This window comes from Anser anser (genome assembly GCF_964211835.1).
Source record: "Anser anser genome assembly, chromosome: 4".
Lineage (NCBI taxonomy): Eukaryota > Metazoa > Chordata > Aves > Anseriformes > Anatidae > Anser > Anser anser.
The window spans coordinates 16,089,859-16,110,646 of record NC_139724.1 but is presented as its reverse complement, the minus strand read 5'-3'; the positions used below and the strand labels follow the sequence as shown (position 1 = coordinate 16,110,646).

General features: G+C 40.3%; 2 protein-coding genes and 1 long non-coding RNA gene across 6 annotated transcripts in view; 1 reads left to right on the top strand and 2 right to left on the bottom strand.

Moving 5' to 3' along the window:
- PPEF2 (protein phosphatase with EF-hand domain 2) overlaps positions 1-8,421 on the bottom strand; it is a 23,783-nt gene extending 15,362 nt beyond the window's left edge. Inside the window, exons 1-2 of one of the 2 annotated variants that reach the window (XM_083835261.1) lie at positions 4,047-8,421; positions 1,259-1,439 (exon numbers count right to left, since the gene is read on the bottom strand). In XM_083835261.1, coding sequence (XP_083691387.1) covers positions 1,259-1,319 — 61 coding nt within the window. In that variant the 5' untranslated portion in view covers positions 1,320-1,439; positions 4,047-8,421. Of the gene's footprint in view, positions 1-1,258 lie in introns of both variants that reach the window. The other variant, XM_083835262.1, reaches the window with a different exon arrangement.
- The window catches only part of LOC310899193, a 26,653-nt gene extending 5,865 nt beyond the window's left edge, over positions 1-20,788 (top strand). Inside the window, exons 3-4 of the long non-coding RNA XR_014584059.1 lie at positions 18,594-18,686; positions 20,467-20,788. This is a non-coding gene — a long non-coding RNA (uncharacterized lncRNA). The remainder of the gene's footprint in view (positions 1-18,593; positions 18,687-20,466) is intronic.
- NAAA (N-acylethanolamine acid amidase) lies at positions 8,620-19,994 on the bottom strand. 3 transcript variants are annotated; one of them, XM_083835328.1, is made up of 11 exons: positions 19,600-19,994; positions 19,112-19,276; positions 17,613-17,739; positions 16,744-16,834; positions 14,449-14,525; positions 12,914-13,086; positions 12,018-12,080; positions 11,360-11,426; positions 10,780-10,808; positions 9,747-9,828; positions 8,620-8,935 (listed from the first exon to the last, which is right to left on the bottom strand). In XM_083835328.1, the coding sequence occupies exons 1-10, from the start codon at positions 19,803-19,805 to the stop codon at positions 9,753-9,755; spliced, it is 1,074 nt and encodes a 357-aa protein (XP_083691454.1). In that variant the 5' UTR covers positions 19,806-19,994; the 3' UTR covers positions 8,620-8,935; positions 9,747-9,752. The 3 variants fall into 3 exon arrangements, with proteins under 3 accessions (XP_083691454.1, XP_083691455.1, XP_083691456.1); XM_083835329.1 differs by having other exon boundaries at positions 8,620-8,932; XM_083835330.1 differs by lacking the exon at positions 19,112-19,276.

Genomic DNA, 20,788 nt, shown 5'->3' with positions numbered 1-20,788 from the left:
CAGCCCAAGTTCTCCCCATCATACAGGTTTATTTAATGAAAATTAAATTAAGTTGCGCATCTATGCAGGGAAATGGCAACATTTACACCATGGGTATGTTCTACCATGTCTCCACAACCTACGCAAGAGAGCCAGAGGCCTCACAGAAGACAGAGGCAGCTGATGCCCTGTCAGCACAGCCCTGCTCTGTGCCAGCTGGTACCAGCTCAAGGTTTGGCCTGCTCCCTCATCACAACTTGTGCAGAGCTCCAGCCTCAACTGGCAGGGCAGAGCCCAGTGGTTACATTGGAAACTCCTGAGCAGGTAGCTCCACTTCAGCAGATCACCAAATCTGAAGGATTTTTAAAATGAGAGGCAAGAAATTGACAAAGATTTTACTGCCATTGGAAATTGTTGATGAGGTATCAGATTTAATGGAGGGTTTCAAATCAGTAACTAGTTTTATGTTATGCTTTCTATGTTACGAACAAGCCACTGTCATAAAATCACCCTGAACTGCCTGAGAAACTCCTTAGTTCTCTGAGGCTACTGGCAGTAGACAACTCTAACTTAAGGAAAAGGTGGAGATTTTTAATAAACAAAAATTACAGACAAATAATGCTGAGTCACAGCAGTACCTCCACTCTCCTAATTTCTAAAATTAATCACTGGTTTTGCTTTCAAAACGTTTGCAAATAGTTTGTACCATACTGCTGTTCTGCTACTGCCAATGACTGAATGAACCAATAAAATTAGTCTTTTTCTTTTTTTCTTCACGCTTTGGCTTTTAGCTTTTCTTAACCACAGCATCTTGCCTTCTTTAGAACCACGTTTATTTTGGCTTTGCTATTGTTTCTGCTTTATCAGTCTTACATCCCTAGCACAGTCTTTGAAGAGGAAGCCCACCAGAAGTGGCAGGGTGTTTTCATCTTTCACCCTGTCAGCACGAGGTTCCAACACATACAAATTAGGCAGAAATTGATTAATTAATCTGACGTTAGTTCCAACAAAACTGCTTTTTGCTGCTTCACTTCTGGTCAGGTTTTGATTGATTTTAATCTAATCCTGGGTCTAGATAGCTGTTACTTTCTAAGTCTAGTGTTGGTATTCTGCATGACATCTGAAATTCCTCATCATAGGACATGACTGAAAGATATAACCTCACGTCAGTACTATCAAGAAAAAGGAGTAACGTGGAAAAGAAGCCCATCCACCACAACCTTCCAACAGCATGTGCAGGAGCAGACAGGAAAAGATTACATTTCAGAGAATCACTCACCATTTTCAGACTTCTGCAGAGAGTACTTGTAGTTGGCATTTACAGAACTACCAGATCCCATGTTTTCCAACCAGTACTAGAATGCTGCTGACTGGCCCAGTATCATCAAAACCATGCGAGAGATGCAGGAAAGCATTCGATCAGAATCAAAACTGCTGCAACATGCCCCACAGTGCTGAGTCTATAATTAAATACATTAACACTTGTTAAGATCAACAAGCAGATGTCCTGTCTTGTGCCCAAGTACATCTTCTACTACCACGTTCCTCAAGCTACTTTGTTGTCTTCTAGACAATCTGAGATGAGGATTTCTGTCTTGCTGTTTGAAATTTCAACTCAGCTGTATGAACAGGAATAATTCCAGCACCTTTGCCAATTGGATAAAAATATCAGGCATTACATATCTAGGTACTGTAATTGTACAGTAGATGTATAAACCAGGCATTCATGTACTCACACAATATTTCACATACCTAATTTCAGGCTCCTATACTTTTAATAATAGGGCTCTTTGATGTGAACCTTCATTTCAAATGGTACAATAAAATATGCTTGATTGCCACTAAGAGCAGACCACATCTCCAAGTCCTCATGCTACCACCCCCATTACTCACGCACAGCTGAAGCACCCAGATGAAGTAAAAGGTGCTAAAATACTACATGACTGCATATTTGAGGCATTTGCCATACAGAAAAAAATCAAGATTTTTTATACTGATCTGGAAGCATTAAAGTAATTAATTTGATTCAGTAACAGTATATGCAAATATATTTATGCATATACCATCTCTGAAGGATAACTCTCATTACAAGGGACGAACATACATATGGTATTTAAATCTATTTGCAGTTCCACAGCTAGAGGGGAGATAAGTCTAAAATAACAATTAGCTATCATAAGAAAATAATCAGCTTTGTGAAATAAATACTGCTTTTCTTCACCTCATGGATCTGCTTGAGTGCGGGGGCATATTATGCCATCAATTTCTCAGATCCTGGGCAGCATAAAAGGACAGGACAGCCAGACTTTTGTTCACCTCACTGCTGCAGAATGCTCTGCTCAGAGCAAAAGGATCCTGTTTCAAGAATAAGGCAAATTCTGAAACTTCTCACTTTGAGGACAATCAGAATGCCTTTTGTGGTCAGACACACTTCCTCTTGGGGAAATAAAAAAATGTTGGAAAAATAAAACTCCATGTACGACTGCCACAGTAGTCTCAGGCTGCATCACATAAGATTTATAAAGATTTTTATTCTGCCCCATAATTGGAGAGAGGGAGAAAGCTGAGAAAGGTAAGGAAGGAAAAAAACACCTTTAACAATATTAGGTCTGGTGCTAGCACAACATTTAAAAGCTTTTGAAGGGTCAGGACAGCAGAGGCACTTCTTTTCAGCAGGGGAGGGAAAACCCCTTCCCTTCTCCTTCTCTCACTTCCTGCAGCCCTTTTGCCTACAGACCTGCAGAAAGGCTAATGGAAGGAACGTGTCCAGTGTTGTATAAGGTACATGTGCACAGCGCTTGCTCAGGGGGATGATCCATGCTAAACAAAATGTCAGCGCAGGAAGTTTTTACATAAAAGAAATGCTGAAATTCTCTGTCTTGCCCAGAATGCTGAAATGCACAAAGGCATCTTCACATTAATCGGATGATGCAACAGGAATATAATTTACAATATTCTTAACAAAATACCAGTCACTCTAGTTTTAATCTAACAACATTATTGCATATCAGTGTCAAAAATGGCCTGAAATCACCGCAAATTATGCCCAAATACACCTGGTGCTTTATGGTCTTTTTTTCATAATGCAGGAACTCAAATGGACAATTGCACAGAAAAAAAAAATCAGAATCTCTAGCATTTAAGGCTCTTACTTGTCACCTCCTGTACAGGGCAAATCCTATTGCAGGAAAAACAGATTTTCAAGTTCAGAAACTCTGTGTGTAGACAGATAATTTCCATATGGATTTTCACATAAAAATGTCTTTTCAAAGAGAAATACCTGAAGATTTCAACAAATATTAGCTACCCAGAGAAGCAATGATACGAATGATTCGTTCTGTATCAGCAGCTTGCTTTAGAAACAAACATCCCCAATCACCTCCACTTAGTGCGTTCTGGTATACCTGGCAGAGCAGTCCGAAACAGCATGACACGGGTTCCTTTCAGATGAAAGACACCAGAGGACACACTCCGGCTACTAAATAGGAGCTCAGTCCACAGGAGCAGGTTCAAGCCAGGCCCAAGAAAAAACCCTGAAACATGGCTAGTGTGGACAGCTGTTCCTCCATAGTGGAGGTCAACACAGACTGCGTGCCTAGCTTCAAAACCTGATACTACCAGCCTCAAAGGAAGCCGGATGCTTCAACTTTTCAGAAGAGGTGAGCACCTTTAAAGATACCTTTAAAAATGGCTGCCTGAGAAAAAATCCTTTTTCAGGAACTAGAACACTGCCAGATGAGTTTTAAAAACCAAAGAACATATTTTAAACATGTGCTCAGGTACAGAGATAGGTACCTTGCTTGCCCACAGTGTGTTCAGGGGTACTACCTACATGTTTTGATAAAACACGATCTTGGATTTGAGATCACTTTTGGAGAAACAAAATAAAACTTTTCCCCTGGGGAAAAAAAAAGGCAAAAAATAACACCACCACCACCACCACAAGCATTTGTTGTTTGGACAGCCCTACTTTAAATATGAATTTTGGCCATCTGTACAGAGGTGTAGTCTGTGTTAGCGTACCCTAGGAGCACCTGCAGAGAGCAAGCACAGGCACTAGCACTTACCTACATCTCTTATCTGGTTAACAGGTCTCTCCCAAGCAATCCCTGCAGCTGCAAACTTTTTGACTTTGTTACCCACAGATTCTTCTGAGGGTCACAGCCAGAGTAAAGTCGTGCAAAGCAATAAACCAGAGAATCCAAAGGAATGAAACCTGCTTCAAGGGTGGGATGAGTGAAGAAGAAATGGAGCTAACCCAACTGCTCAGCACCTCTGATCCTTCCTCATCCACCCCACAGTGAAATACAACCCTCCCATACCTAAAACCCTGTTTGCAAGGAAAAGTTGCAGTCTAGGAGTCCATAAGGATGCAGCCTGAATGACATGACGAAGTTCAGTGGTGGCATCACCTCAAACACAGGCTGTATTAAACAACTAGCTGAGATAAAACAGTGCATTTGTGGAACAACTGTCTGCCTACTCCTTTCTCACCCAAAACACCACTGAACAAGGCATAGACTTGAGAGCTGTGCATAGATATAGGCAACTAACAGATCGGTAAAGCTCAGTGCCTCAGCAGAAGACCACAAACATGTATTGATGCATATTCCCTGTTCACCAGTTAGCGCTGAAAGGCAGAAGAAACTTCTACAGCCATACTCCACATACACCTCCCCAGACATGGGATAACATACTTCCTTTTGCAACACAGGCTGCTGATCTGTTTAATACTACCCCATGATAAAATAACACATAAAACCCAGTAAAGGAAAACTTGCATAAATCCCTCTGCGTCAACAAGAAGGAAGGAAAGAAGGAAGGAAAGAAGGAAGGAAAGAAGGAAGGAAAGAAGGAAGGAAAGAAGGAAGGAAAGAAGGAAGGAAAGAAGGAAGGAAAGAGAAAAATAAAAGAAAGAAATGAAAGAGAGAGAGAGAGAGAGAGAGAGAGAGAGAAAGGAAACGCTCCAAAACAGCACAAACAAAAGCCTAGGTTTTTCCAGGTTTTTCCTAGTTTTTTTCTAGTTTTTTTCCAGGCTTACTGCAAGTATTAACTCTTAAAAAATGAAAACAGTGACATCATTTTGAATCAAATTCTACACACACTGTCACATCACTGAGCTCATCCAGATTACAGATCTGTGCAGAATTTGGGGCTCCACCTACTTGAATCAAAGGCCTGAAAGGAGCAACAAACTACTCCGCCATGCAAAGTTAACTCTAAAACAATGCATTTCCTAAGAAAGACGACACATTCACATGTCATATGCACAACAGAATCCCCACTAGCTTGTAAGTTTTACAGACGTTTGGATGACCAAGGGAAGAGATGAACAGAATCTAAAAGGCATCAAGAGGATAAAACACACTTACTGAATGTTTACTAGGAAGAAAACAGTGAAAGAGAGATGCAAAATTGAAACAAATTTTAAGTTCTGCTAGTAGAAAAACAGCAACAGGTCATTTAAGAGCCATCAATGAATTAAAACAAATAAGAAAATAATTTTGACAAGAATAAAAATGCTCGTTAGCACCAGGGAAAGTGATGATCCTTCCTTTCCCTCCTAGAGTAAATACCCCTGTTCCACGTGTACAACAGACTAAGCTTTGCTCATAGCTGGAAACAAGACAGTGAAACTTGGTTAATTTTACACATGCACTGAACTCTGCACCTGCACAGTTACTGCAGTACCAAAAAGGAGAATTTCAGAAAAAGTGATATATAGAAAGGACATTTCACCTCAAACTATGGGTACCGAGTAACTACTGAAGACAAAACAGTTGCAGAGAAAAGAAAAATAAAACTTACCTTGCCACCAATCTCTAGCTTAAGGACTTATTAAAATAAACACAAAAGAAGCTCTCCACTTCTTAAATATTTGTTTGTTTGCTTGTACAACCAGCATTCAGTACCCAAAGTGATCAATAATCTCTGAAGTGATTTACTTGATTACAGATTAGAAACTCCTCCTGAGATCTAAATGATCAAGTAGGCTGTTCCCTTGGGCATGCAGCAGAAATTGCCATTGCTTTCAGCACCTGCAGTACACAACATACGCGCTGCTCTGCAACAAGCACAGACCCTTCGATTTACTTACTGCACCGTTCTGAGCAGCCTTAAGAATCCTCTCCCATGTGATGCTTAAGAAAGGTTACAGGTCTGAAATGGATTAGGATTACTGAAGAGGATTAGGAATGAGAAAGATGGTACATTGGCTCCTCTCATCTTAAAAGGACCAGTTTGTAAACAGTTTCAAGTTGCCTTTTGTTAAATGCAAATTTCTCAAAGAAAAAAGAAATAAACATTTCACCCGCTCCCTATAGTGGACTGAAAAATCTTTTGGGCTTTATAGCTAGGGAGTCTGGACTGCAGAAACAAAACAATGGACAAAGCAAGGCTAACGTAACTTAGTTCTAGTTAATTACTTATCAATTCTAAGTCATGAAGCTGACTGGGCTTGAGAAAGCAGAAAAGCTGTTTTATTTCCCAGTCTCTAAAATGTGAACACACAAAGCAGATGAAACGTCAAACAGAAGGATGACCAGTGAGCAATTCCAGTAACTATGAATGATCCTTCTTTTTTTAAAGAACAAACAAACCAGATGCCACACACACACACAAAAAACTCTCAAAACAACCAGTGCTACATTTATTGTTTCCTTATATATCCAGCATTGTTTTATTTAAACTGTTTAAAAACCTCTCTGCGTTTATATCAGATTTCAATTCTTAGACAAAAGAAACTCAACACGTTCCACAGATTAAATCATCTAGTTTGTAATATGTCATTTAACACTTTGTTTGTATTTTTAACATGTAATTAAACTAAGACCAAAAAGTTATACATATCCTTCTGCTTAGCAAAATACATATGCCTATATCTTTATAGGCATAAAGGCTTCATTTTATTGGCAGAGTGTCTGAATGTTTGTTTATAAACTGATAAAACACAAGGCTTTCAGAAAATATTTTAAAGGAGCAAAAGGAAAAAAAAACAGATTACTTCAAATCTAGCTTCCCATTTAAAATTCAAATTTTTTTTTTCACTAATGTGTTCTGTGGCTGAGCCTTACCGATTTCTGATCAGCTGATGAGACAATACAGGAGTGGACAACTGTTTGCTGAATATTCATGGATACCAAATATTTACACACTCCAGATCTGTTTGTACACTTGGAAGCAAACATATTTGATTCATTTTATAAAGGACTGAGAATCTGGGCACACCGCTGGCAGAAGATAATCAGCCTAACACTGCTGAGGTCAAGAAGACTATGCAAAATTATTCCTGTGAGGATTGTTTTGCCTTTACTTGTGGGTGGCAGTTACATAAGGAAAACCTGGTGGAATGAGGAGTCAGTGTCTGCTCTGTGGATTAAAGCAACGTCATCCTGGTATCTCAAAGATATTGTACCTTCCATTATTCACATCCTCTTCCAGAAAACCTCTATTTTTCAGCTTTATCAGTTCTGGTATATGACTACTAACATCATTGTACAAACTGGGTCAAGGCAAAGCTGGCAGCGCATTTATCCAGGCAGAAGTAGAGGATGCAGGTAAGTAGGTTAGCCAGACTCAGCGCAAGGAGATAAAGGGACCACATCTCCAGAAGGCTCACTCGGGAACAGTTTGCATAACTGGCGCACCAACACTGCGGATGGCATTGCACGTATCTGGAAATGGCTCTCTCACCTAGCGCTATGATCATACCTTCTTCTCCTAGGTAAAATTTTTACAGGCACTCACCTGAATTTTGTCTGGTAAAGAACCAGACCTCTAAGCTTAATGTGAAGGTATCCATTGCTCGACTCCTTAAATCCTGTATTTCTGGGGTGCTTGCAAGAAGTGCCTGAATTCACAGTATGCGGTCATGACACAACTAGACAAAACAAAACAAAAAACACCTCTGCACTAGAAAAGTGAGTTGTAAAGTTTCTATTGAAGACAGCTTTCAAATATTAAAAAGGAAAACAATCCATTTTCTAATCTCACAACTATTCCACCACAAACTTCTATCATCTATTGTGGAGAATAAGTCTGTATCATCATATCTCCTTAAATAACTCTTGATTTCTGATGAGTAGACATATTTCCTCACCTTACGCTAAATAGACAGTCCTTAGACAGAATGAAAATCTCCATTTATGGTCCACTACTTTATCTACTGCTGTAAGTCAAGTGCTTTCCATATCACCTGGGAACCATCTTAAGACTATATACCTCTCAGTCATCTTTCATAAGCCTAATAAAAACAGCTGAAGAACCTGTGCACTGGAGAACCATAGCTGAAGAAGAAAGATACAGCCTGCAGTGGTATTCACACAGTGTAGTCACATTCCTGATGCAGTAATTTTTGTCTTGAGGAAGGTCTACAGAGCGCCTCAGGACTGGATGGCCACAGTGATGCAGCTGAACGAAGGCTGAGACAGTCTCAGGACCTGTGGCAACCCTGTTCTCTAACTCTGCCAGCTTCCCCAGCACTCAGACCAGTTCTTGCTGGGCACTTGGCCCTGCTGGGCTCACACTCACAGGCCCCATACAAGTCAGAAACAGATGATGACAGTGGTAGTATCACCACAGGTCTTCATAAATCAAGCAATCAGCTGCATATTTTTATTTAATTATGTTCAGACCTACATCCCACACAAAATATATTTAGTTTTTATTTACTAGTAAGTACATGAGTACAATCAAATTGCACAACTCTTTCCAAAAACGATAAAAACAATTTTTAGTCATCAACATCTGCTAGAACATGAATTTAATTAAAATAAAATCAATCTTCCTTTACAGTTCATTAACAGTATCATCTGCAACACTTCAAAGAACTAACAAGTCATTATTTCCTGAATGGTTTGCACAATTAGTAAGCCAAAATAACTGTTCTGCTTTTGAGTATGATTTTAAAAGCTTATGCCAGTCTTGGAAAGCTTCAGCTTTTCGCCGATTTGGTCTGCTGAAATAAACAGATACACAAGTAAATAAGAGAGTATAGGTTTGTATGAAGTTAAAAAAGAAACAAATACTTTAGAATCTCTAAAAGAAAGTCCTGCTAAAATCTAATGTCCGATATTAACTGCTACGAATATAATACTAATAATGGTTTAAAAAACTATTCAAACTGAAATGCAATTTCTTATGGTCCTGCCAAGCCCCCACACACAACCAGAGTTTCTTGGAATAGAAATATCTATAACTTAATATTTTCCTTTGAACACAGTAAAGCCACCACCTGCAGCTCTGTGGGAGTTCAATCACTTTGACTTTTTCTGCAAGACCACTGGACAAAACCTTCTGAGGATGCTAATGTTCAGCTGGTTGTGAAGGGCTGTTACAAGCCAAGCTTGATCTTTCTTTGTGCCAAGTGCACCGACTTCACCTGCTAGGGTTCACCACTGGCAGGGCTTCCTGTCAAAGTCAGCCACTGGAAGGCATGTGAAATATATCACAGTAGTGGAAATGGTAAAAATAATAGGTAAAACGTTCATATAGCCAACAACTACCCGTAGCTCACCACACCCACCCTTTCCGATAAAGTACTTTTCCTCAAATAATCTCCAAGGGTTTTGCAAAGAAAGTCAATACTTAACTCTTATCTCTGAATCAACTAAGGGAAGGTATTTACCCAAGGTCAATAAGCAAACCAAGGGAATCAGGAATTCAGACTAGGTCGCTTGAGTGCCATTGCAGTGCTTTGCCCCTCAATGACCCTTCAGTTGAAATTTTATTTAAGTACAAGTAGCTAGGAGTACCAGCACGTTACTTACACCTCTTCACTTCATAGTTCTGATCCGTGTCTGGTACTTCTCTGGAAATGCAGCGCTCATTACTGTCGTATACACTGTGTTACTGGTAGGGAAAGAAGAAAACAGTGAGTGAAAAATCATTCCAAAGATGAGAAGAATAATTTATAAAACTAGCAAAGCAGCAGGACAAATTTTAGTGGAAACAAACATTCTGCTTAGGTACAGAAGTGTTAGGAAGAGAGCGAAAGAGACTGATAAAAATGATGGCTGCTGGCACAAGTTTTCAAATTTTTCTTTCCATTTAATACAGCAAAGAAACAGTATTTCTACATTGGTTTGGATCACTGTAATAAAAAAACAGCATTGCTAATCTTAACAGTCACACAAATATAATCTTCTCCTTTCCAAATTTCCTCACGTTTATAAGAAAGAGGAGAGGAAGTCCTCATACTGACTTTGAAGAAGCCATTGCCAAGCTGTAATGTGAGTGACTGATCTAGAGAAGGTACTGAGTTCCATGTAAAAGTAAAGCAAAACAGGATAACCTGCAAAGGTGCAACCTGTGGAACTATGCAGAACCATAATGTTATATTGAAATTAGTCTGTTTTAAAAAGCCAGTAAATGGTACCTAAAAGCTATGTCCCCATTTACGACTTCTTTATTTTTCACACATCAAGCAGAGCGAAATCAGAAGCACCAGAGTCTAGTGTTAACACAAATCCAGCCTTTCCAAAAGTCAAAGGTACAAATGAGTTGGCAAAAAGAACTGTAGAAAGTACTGCTGTTCGTGTAAGCAGTTACTTGTTTCACTACTACAAAGGAGCTTCCCTTTACCAGACTAAGCCTAACAAAGCACAGTTCCATGGCTATAGAGACAGACAGAGTTCTGTGAAAGTCTTCAGCACCATGTGCACAAGCAGAAATCTATGCTGGGAAACAACAAGATACTCAAACAGATGTACAGGAAATTCCTGAGGAAATTTGTGATGGCCTTTTAAGTGGCCCAAGGCATGGTAGGAGGCACTGATTGACATCTCTGAATCTAATACTTACTCATTTAAGACTGGCTTCACTGACAACACCTGTACAGAAAGTTTGAAAAGGTGTCATTTTGGTGAAAAGGGAATTAAAACGCTATTTAGAAACAGCAGTAGGATGAAGTTATAAACATAAATAATACAGAATCAAGAATTACTCTTGCTGTGTTTTATTTTTAAGTATTGGACCATTTAACAAAAAAATTAAATAAAAATTCTGAAATATACAAAATTGAAGTTCTCAAAACTAAGTGGTAAATATCACTCTTGTCTAACACTTTAGCTGCCTGCTGTAGTATTTCTCACTGCGCTTGAACGAGGGAACTGCACGGAGATGGTGGTGATGGGATTCATCGCTTACCCTTTCAACTTGGATCGGCAGACTATTATGAAATGACTACACAGGGAGTTCAGAACCATTTTAATGCACAAACTTGTCAGCCTTAAACTCTCCAGAGGTGGCTGCATGGCACATCCTTTTCACCATGCCTTCCTTGCATAGCTTTAAAATCACTGACAACCACATAACCACTTCTGCTTTGAAAGAGTTTCAAGTGAAAGTCTACGTGCCACAATACAGAATTTAAAAGAAATACCTGAAAGAGCGTATCAAAATTGATATTCTGCTGTCCAGTAGCATTGAGAGCTTTCATGGCTGGAGTTCTGTGGGAGAACAATGCAATATCATTAAACACAGTTTATTGTTCCAAAGGCTACAAACCACCACTGTGAAGAATTTCCTCAGTGAATGCCTTTAATTTTAAAATGCCTGTTTTGGTCTAAAATTATCCACAATTCTGTGTGACTTAATCTAGACTCACACTGCTGAAGTTACTGAGTTACTACACTGTGAATTCAGAACAACAGGGAATCTGCCAGCAGCTTTTTGCAGACCACACATCCTAAAGATTGCGTGACGTCTGCAAGTCTCTCAATAGTGCCATCAAATACAGGATTTAGATTCACAGTGAAAATGTAATTTTTACTAAACTTTATACGGAAATTTTTGATACGCAATATATCCTTGCTACTTCTCACCTTGCATGCCATTCAATGCCATACAGACTTACTTTCCTCTGGCACATGTCATTGTCACTCCTTAGCTTATCTGTTCCCATTTGAGTGGCATTCCAGAAACTGAACAAACTGCCTGCCCAGCAAGCTAACACCTACTCACAGAAGAAAACACCCAAGTCTCTAAGCTTTTTAAAAATGGAAGCGATATCTCACTACAGAGGTCTAAACTAAATTTACCTTCGGTCATCAAAAGGAGGAGGGGTAGTCCAATGGTCATAATTCGTCTCTACACGAAACCACCTGTCATGTAACACACAAGAAAGCAAACAAAAGATGCATCAGTAGGTAATTAACAAAAACCAAGAATCAGTATTTCTGTTCTGCCCAAAGGAAAAAAAGTTCCCTCAAAAACCTCTTCCCTGTGTCTCTTGCAAATCCAAGGGATCCTATACATATAGCAGCCTTTACCATAAGCTACTGAACACAAATGAAAAAGGAGTGACCTCTTGAACTGCTAATGGCAAAACTACTACTGATTAGGGAAAAAGTAAGATTAGACCTTTAAAGAGATAATTAGAGAAAGGATTATGGGTACACACTGTAGCCTGCAGCATTCCACTTGGAGTACACAGAGCCAACAGGCCATCTGGCTGTTGCCAAGCCAGCACTTACTGACTGACAGCAATCATTCAGTTCCATTTTGTCACTGCAGGGCAACTATTAAGGATCTCCTTCATTTATCAAGTAGCTGATTTCACAAAAATCATAGAGACAATTATGTTTGAGCCTTCAACCCTTCTACCATGCTGTGCGAAAACTAACTTGGGAGCACTGAATTTAATCATGCAATACTTGGCAGACAACCAGGATGTGCCCTCAAATCTTGTCTCCTTTGAAATCTATCTAAAAAATGAATACATACAGATGCTTTTTTGATGCTCTGGACTGCCCCAATCTGACAAGGTGGTGTGATGCCTTCCCAGGAAGGAACTGGTGTTCTTTTCTGAGGCTCCAAGCTTTCCCTTCTCAACACTGGTAAGAGATGGGCCTGGATCTCTGAAGAAAGCTGTCCCACTATCCTTGCCTATCACTTAAGATGGAGCATGAAAAAACAAAACATTTTGTGTACTTACGCTCCACTTAAAGGATCAAGAGGCCAGAGGTCAGCTGGCCCTCTTCTATTCCTCGTTATGACCATGCCTTCTTTGGGTGATACACCTCCTACAATATAGTAAACTTCAGCAATGATGGGAATGTCAGCTAGTCTGAGAACAGCTGACTGAAAGTCCTCTGCTCTGCTCAGGGTCTAGTGCAAAAAGGAGAGCACAATGAAAAAAAATTCACAAAGCACAGTCAAGCACAAAGTAAGCACTGGGACACCTGAAAAAGCACAACAGTCGCAGCTTTATTGCAAACTGCAATCAACTATAAGGTGCTATTTGAAAATACTTCTTGGAAAGCACTTCTGTGATTTCAGCTTGTGATTTTAGCACAAGAACATAAAATGAGTGACTAGCAACAGACCTCATTAATCCCAGCTTTGCAAATACTCAAAGTAAATATACATACATGTATATACACGTGTACACATACGTACACACACAGATGTATATGGTGAAAAAAGATGAAAAATCTGCCATTAAAGAGATAAAGGCATGTCCACACTCTGCCAGTTCAATCCTCAAAGTCTTTCAGCTTGCAAAACGAGACAGAAATGGGATGAGAAGGAGAAAAAAAAACACTCTGCATCCTTGCCTTGCCTTTAGTTTAAGAGGATTTTGGTAACAATGGAGAAGCACTGGCATTGCTCACAGCAAGCCTTCCTTTTCTTGCCATAACCACATGACTAACTTAGTATGAACTGGTAACTCCACCACAGCCAGTGAAGCTACTGTTTACAGGCATAGGGCCACCATCTACCGAAGTACTTCTTTAAAAATAAGTGCTATGCAGGAACTAAAGACAAATATGGAGAACAAACATAAAACAAAATTGCTCTCAGTTGTTTTAAACAATTAATTATTTCTGACAGCAACACTGCAGCTAGTAGTAGGCAAGTCACAGCCTCAGCTCACACCTCAAATTCAAAAAATGTCAACAATGAGGTCTCCAGTAAACATTCCAGTTCTTCAGGGAGGTTTTTAATTACAAAAGATACAATTCATGTTTGCTATAATTCATAAATTGGAGAAGCAGCAAACCTATTTTATCTTAGCAGTTATACTAACACAACACTATTCATAAAAAGTGCTATACAAAACACCAGTCTAACTCCTGCCACTCACCAGTAAGCTCTCTGTCTTTAATATGGGAACATATCAAATGTAATAAAACAACTATGGGTTCATATGTTTACTATCTGATAGTACAGCTGCTCAATTTGCTAAATTACTATATCCCTCACAGCTAGCTGAGATCCTCCCTTCGAAGGAAGTCTTTGCACAGATACTCATAGATTTTTGGCAGTGATCAGAGATTGTCCCCCTGAAGGGCTGGAATTGCCTTTATCAAACACGTTGCTGATGATTTGGGGATAATACCTATCTGCCCTTATAAAATATAATCTTAACAATTTATTGAATTTTCTGTGAAAAAAGTCAAATTTACTAGGAGTCTGTAAATTGAAATGACATCACTGAAATCTGAGAATATAACGTAGTGCACTTACATCTCGGACAAGCCAGCTGACAGGGTAATTTCGATTCAGAAAAGCAGCTATTGCATTTTCCCACCAGCTACCACCCGCTGGAAAAAAAAATACAAAAAAAACCTATTGCACATACATGTTACTTACACTCTGTAAAATCTATCCTCCTTGTCTTCCTTTCTTCTCCAGGTCCCATCTCTAGCTCTACAATCTTACCCTCTACTAGATTAAAAAGTCTTAATCTGTAGATTAAAAGATTTACAGCAACAGAATTCTCAACCAGTCTGAAAGGTTTCAGTCAGGAAACATGCTCAGAAGTTAAAGATCTCTGTTTCAGTGCCACTGTCAGTACTTTAGGACTCCCTTTCTTTCAGCCTATAGTGATTCCAGCAACAGCTTCAACAATTTCACTTCCAAGAATCCAACAAAGAGCTACAGAGAGATCACGCTGCTGAGAAGGGCCACAGTAAACAGAACATCTGTTTACTGTGCTCTTTGCTTAACTTAGAACAGAAGTTCTCAGGCAAATCACTGTAGGAACCATAATGTGAATGAGAGGTGAATGTGAATGTGAACCATAATGAGAAGCAGAGGATCTAATATCAGCATTAACAAAAGTGAAAAAGGTATTTAGCTCTTTAGAGAAAATATGCAGTACCTCTCAGAACTTGCAAGTGCTAGCAATTTAAATCAAAAACTCAGTATTGATAATTTACTAGCTTCTCGATTTTTCATCATTTTTTATTCATAGCTGAATGCTGAGCACAGAAGAGTCAAAGGTTACCCTAACAGGAAGAAGCACTTTGCAACACACATTGCCAAAAAGACTGCAGGTCTATTGATATGATTTGTTAGTCTACATCTGTCAGCTCATATATTAGCATAAATCATCTCATTGTTCATCTTACTGAACTCTTACAACAAGAAGAATTACACTGAAATCTTAAAGTAGCTAAAAAAGGAAAAAAAAAAAAAAGAGGTAGTAATAGTGATTGTGTGTTTCTGGGGAAAATTAGGAGAACCAAGAAAAACAGAAGGACAACTTTATACTTATTTTTATGCCCAAACGAGAAAAAGGCAACAGAAATAATGTCTGTTATTTGAGAGACCTTCACCCTAATTTAAAGTCATCTCCCTTTCCAGCCAGAGTGCACAAGTTTATTTCCCCAAATTTTATTTCAGTTGTATGGTGACAGATAAGACAAGCAAGCAGTCAGTAACAACTGATTTACAGGAGTGCAGCATGTGTTGAGTGAATTACTATTGTTTATAGTAAAAAAGCAACTGAAACAAAGGCATGCAGGTGGATGACAGCACATCAGCTCCTAACGGACAAGAGGGGCCCATCTCACACAAACGTTTGCAGCACTTGATTCCAGTATCAAAATCAGGAAAAAATAACGGGCTTGTGCGTGGACTAACCCATCTCACCGTGGTCTCAGATGATCTTTGCACGCTGCTGAGATACATTAGAGAGAACAGAACAGCACTGGTTTTGTCCCCAGGTTATGCCCATTCAGACTTTGGTCTTCAAGACTTTCTAAATCAAGCCTTTTGCAAAGATTCAATACATTTAAGACTCTATGTCCTAGTTGATTTTAGTACAAATTAAGAGCATTTTGCACCTCTCAGTATTGGCCCAAGATGATCCAGTTTTGAAAGGATTAAATAATTACACTAGCATCAGAAGCAGGCTTTTAAAAAATATGAATATCAACTATAGAAAGAATCTAGAGAATCTTAATATTGCAAGAAAGCAATATTAACAAAGGAAGCAGGAGTCAAAAGGCACATGTGCTCCACACCAGAGTCCCTAATTACGGAGATAATGAATATGTATATAATTCTCTCAGTCTTACTCTTCTCTTCTGATCCTTTCATCCAAGCTGTCTTATGGGGACAGAGAAAAACGGGATATAGGGAAAGGAAGAGAGAACTAGGAAAGTGACAGTTTATTTGCTATACAAAGCTCCCTTTTTGTCTCAGCATCAACTCTGTCATCTCTCATTGTGTCTCTCAGACAGATCACAAGATTTTTCTCTTACTGCCTCCTCCTCCTCCGTCTCCTCTGACACTTTTCAAGATCAGATGACACTGCTGATAAACAAATGCCTCTCCCCTCAGTAGCAGCCAAAAACTGGCAGCATGTGTGCTTTCATCTCCCGAGGGCCAGAGAAGTCATTCAGTTTCATCTCCTTTCTGGCAGACCTAACAGTATTTTTCCCTCTTGGAGAATGTGACAGAAGAGCTGGAAGAGGCAACAATCAACTGAAATAGTATACATGATGTCAAGTGTGGAAGACTGATTTTTTTTACCTCGTTCATCACCAGAGACTGTGAACTTGTGTGGACTTTGTCCAGTCCATAAGCCTACGTAACCAAGAAATGTGGTTCCTTGATATGCTATCTGAAACCAGGAAACATACAGTATTTTAGCATTCTGGAACTAAGCACTTTTTGAAATATAAGCAACATTCCAAAACGGCATCCTGTACTTTTTCCTGTGACTTTCATATATTGTTTTGGAAATCCCTTTAAAACCCTTTGCCTTAAATTATAGTAAACCTTGCAAAGTAAATGATAAAAAGACTCTGGGGACCACAATACACTGTATTTCATTTGTTAATGATCACCAACTGCTACAAAAATTTTGCTCAAGTTAGCAAGGGACCAAGTAAGAAACAAAGAATTCTGTATTTGCAAAAAGGACAAATGAATATTAAGAAAATGAAACTAACGAGGACTGCACTAGCAACTAGTTCATTTTAGACAATATTCAGCTAAAACATAAACATTGGTCAATAAAATTAACAAGACCTTAGAAAGGGCCAAAAAATTGGTCCCTGCCAAAACTGATCTCTTTTCTACATTCTGTAGTATTTCCTTTTTTTTTATGCCTTGGCATTTTCTTCTTTTACCATCTCCTTCCAAATAATGATCTTGACACACTAGATTACACTGTTTTATTTGTTCCAGTTTTTCACCACTAACTGCATGTCCAGAAAACAAAAAAAAATAGCACTCATCCAACATTCCTAGAAAGAGGGACTGTGGTGCTCTGATAATTCAGTAAACCTGGGTTGGGAACCATATTCCCAGATTAAATGCTGCTGCCTGTGCAGCTGTACAACCACACACCATTGCTTCACAGAATACCACCCAGCCACACCAACCGCAGTTCATACCTGTCCGCTTTTTATAAACTGCACATCAATTGTAATTTTACTTAATATATCTACAAAGTCATAGTCCAGGTTCCGACCGTGGTAAATGTTTCCTTTTTCATCCTGAGCAACAATACTAGTACAGAACCTTAAAAAAAAAAAAAAGGATAAAATTATTTTTGAAATATAAGACAACATTATGACAACACTTTCAACATTACAGTCTAGTTGAACTAGCACAGCACTTCGGGAGTAACTGAGTTTATTTTCTTCTAAGTACTTTACACATGAAAGCATACAAATAAGAGCTCACATTACATCATTAACACTTGCAATTCACAACCTGAAAGAATAGTCTCACCTTATACTTTTTCATATAATTTCACACAGCCTTTACTTTCAATTTAAAGGAAAAAGAAAAGTACGAGAAAGTTTGACAGTGTCCTGTACAAGTCATGCACAATATCCACAAGGTAAAGACTTTCCAGAGAGCCTGGCATACAAAACTGTACAATATTTAACTTACGACATCCCACCTGACTTAGAAAGTCAAAATCCCTGCTACTGTCTGTACCAGGTCAGATATAACAGACCAAGCAGGAATCATGATTTCCACTTAGGAAAAATTTCATTATTTCAAAACTTACTTTTTCTAAATCAAGTTGAAAAGCCAACATCAAAAAATGTCCACAAAGTATCAGTTTGAAACTTTTTTGATTTCCTTTTTTTAAATTATAGATTGTTTCATTTCTATCTGGACCCTGATTATATTTTGATTACAGTTAGCTTAAATGTTCAAACAAAATTTTTTCAGTTTGGAAACTGACTACTTTCAAAGCGTTGACCATTTCAACAGCAGTCTAACTTCTCTGGGACAGGAAGTGTGCTGAAACTCATTTTTCAGTAATAGTTTCACTTTCATGGAAACAATTTTTAGTAAGTATGTTGTTCAAGAAGTATGCTGTTGCACAATGATCTTAAGATATATGTTTTATCACTTAGGTTGCCCTGTGTGGAATCGAGAGTCGGATTCAATGACCCACGTGGATCCCTTCCAACTCAGGATACTCCATAATTCTGTAATTGAATTAGCAGGTAATTCACAACTTATTTTCTCTGGAGTTGTAAGTTTGTCATCCCAGTGATGCACAGCACTGTCTGTTAAAATTGTAAAGGTAAAGAAAAGTTGCAGACCGGTAGTTTGCTCCTGGTTGCTGTTCATTCTGGAGCATTGTTAGAGTCGAGAAACTTAAAATTTCATAGGTCTTATGGGGGCTCAGGATGATGAGCATGCTCTGTGAAATATGAAGAACTAGCATTTAAAAGACTATCTTATTGGGTATGCTGCTCTGTACCTCATTCAAATAAGCATGCAAACTGCCTCCCAGCTGAACATCAGAAATGGTATCAGATCGAACAGCGTGATTTATCTGCCATATCTTTATCTGCCTTGTCAGATACTACGCTAAAATGAATCTGTGTCCACGTCCGTCAGATTTCCATTACTCTCAGTCACTTACGCAGTGGATTCATAGGCGAAGTTAAGCAGAACTCCGTCGCCCAAACTGATTCCCAGGGCTTTGCACAGCCCCAGGATTTCCCCTGCGAAGGGCTGTGGCATGAAGGACTCCAGCTCTGCTGCAATTGGCTCAATAACTTCGTGGACCCATTTTGGTACAGTTTCACTGCAAAACACGCTCAAGGCATTAGCTACCTATTAGCTGAGAAAGAGACAAAGAGGCTTGCAACTTATGCTCCACTGAGTGCCTGTCCCAAACCGGGACCAGCCGTGCCGGTTGACACCGACCACTTAGCACCCTCGCCCCGCATCCCAGCCCTCGCTACACCTCATCACCTTTCTACGCATCCCTCGAGCACCCTGCACGACCCAGCCATAAGCCACAGCCCAGGCGACCTGGGGACAATTCAGAGCCCTTCAGCCCCTGCACAGCTGTCCCCGCCACCCCACCCCGTCCCAAGGAGGGTCCCCCCGCCGCCCCACACTCACTCGATGACCCGGGCGACGGCGGCGCGCAGGAAGGCGGGCTCGAAGTGCCGCAGCACCGGCAGCCACCGCTCCCCGGCGGGGCTGTCCAGGCTTACGTTGCACAGCAGCGGGGCCGCCCCGGGGCCGGCTGCCGCCGCCGTCCCGCACAGCACCACCACCACCACCAGCCCCCACAGCCGGGAGCCCCACGCCGCTGCCTGCCCCATGCTGCTGGAAGTGGCCGCTGCGGCCCCAGCCGTGCCCGCAGCCCCACGCCCCCGAGGGGCGGCTCAGGGGGAAGGGCCACGATATGGCGGCGGCGCCGCGGGCCCCAACGGGAGCCTCGCCTCAGGGAGAAGGCGGACGGTTACGGCCTCGCCTCTCCCGCCCCGAGCTTCCCCACTGGCAGCAAACGGGTAAAGGAGAGGTTAGTGCCTGTGTTTCGTTTCCCCTAGCGCTGGTTGATAAATACCTGAGAGAAAGAGGGTCTACGCCCTCGGTTTTAAAAGGAGGGTAGAGGGGAAACTCGAGAAAGGGAGCACAGCTTGTGAAATTGGCTCTTGGGCACGTTGTGAAACTGGGCACAGCTCCTCCTGCCACACATATACCCGGGAAACTGCGCACAGCTGTTCAGCGAAGAGAGAATAGTGCAAGGGGGTTTCCTACAAATGTATATGGCATTCCTACTGTTCTCCCCTACCTGTGGCCTCCAGACCCTGCCAAGTCCTCCGCCGGCACCCAGTTACTTGCCCCATTCCCTAGAGAAGAGGAGTTATCCCCATCTTTCCCTTAGGAGAAGCCTTAATTTTCATTTACAGCTTCCAATAGAAAGTTGACTTTCATTCTGTACAAGCTCCCTCTCCCTCAAGCTTGTGTTTTTTTCTTTAGGATACAGGATGTGACCAAGAAAACCCAGCCACAAGCAAGACAAATGGTAATTAAAAGTGATACAATTGTGTATTCAATGTAAATATACCTATGTTGAGTGAATGCTGGTACAGGATATAAACATTAAGCTGGTTTCTTGAAAATTGAAAACAAGAAAAAACACCCCACCATTTGTTCTATTACACTGTGCATATGTCACCTGTTTCTCCTCCCCAAGGAAATGAAACAGAACTTGACAAAGGGTAGTATAAGTAAGCTATCAGGGAAACAGGTGACTAGGTAAGGGGCAGAAAGGCCATTAGCAATCCCAGGTGAGGTAAAG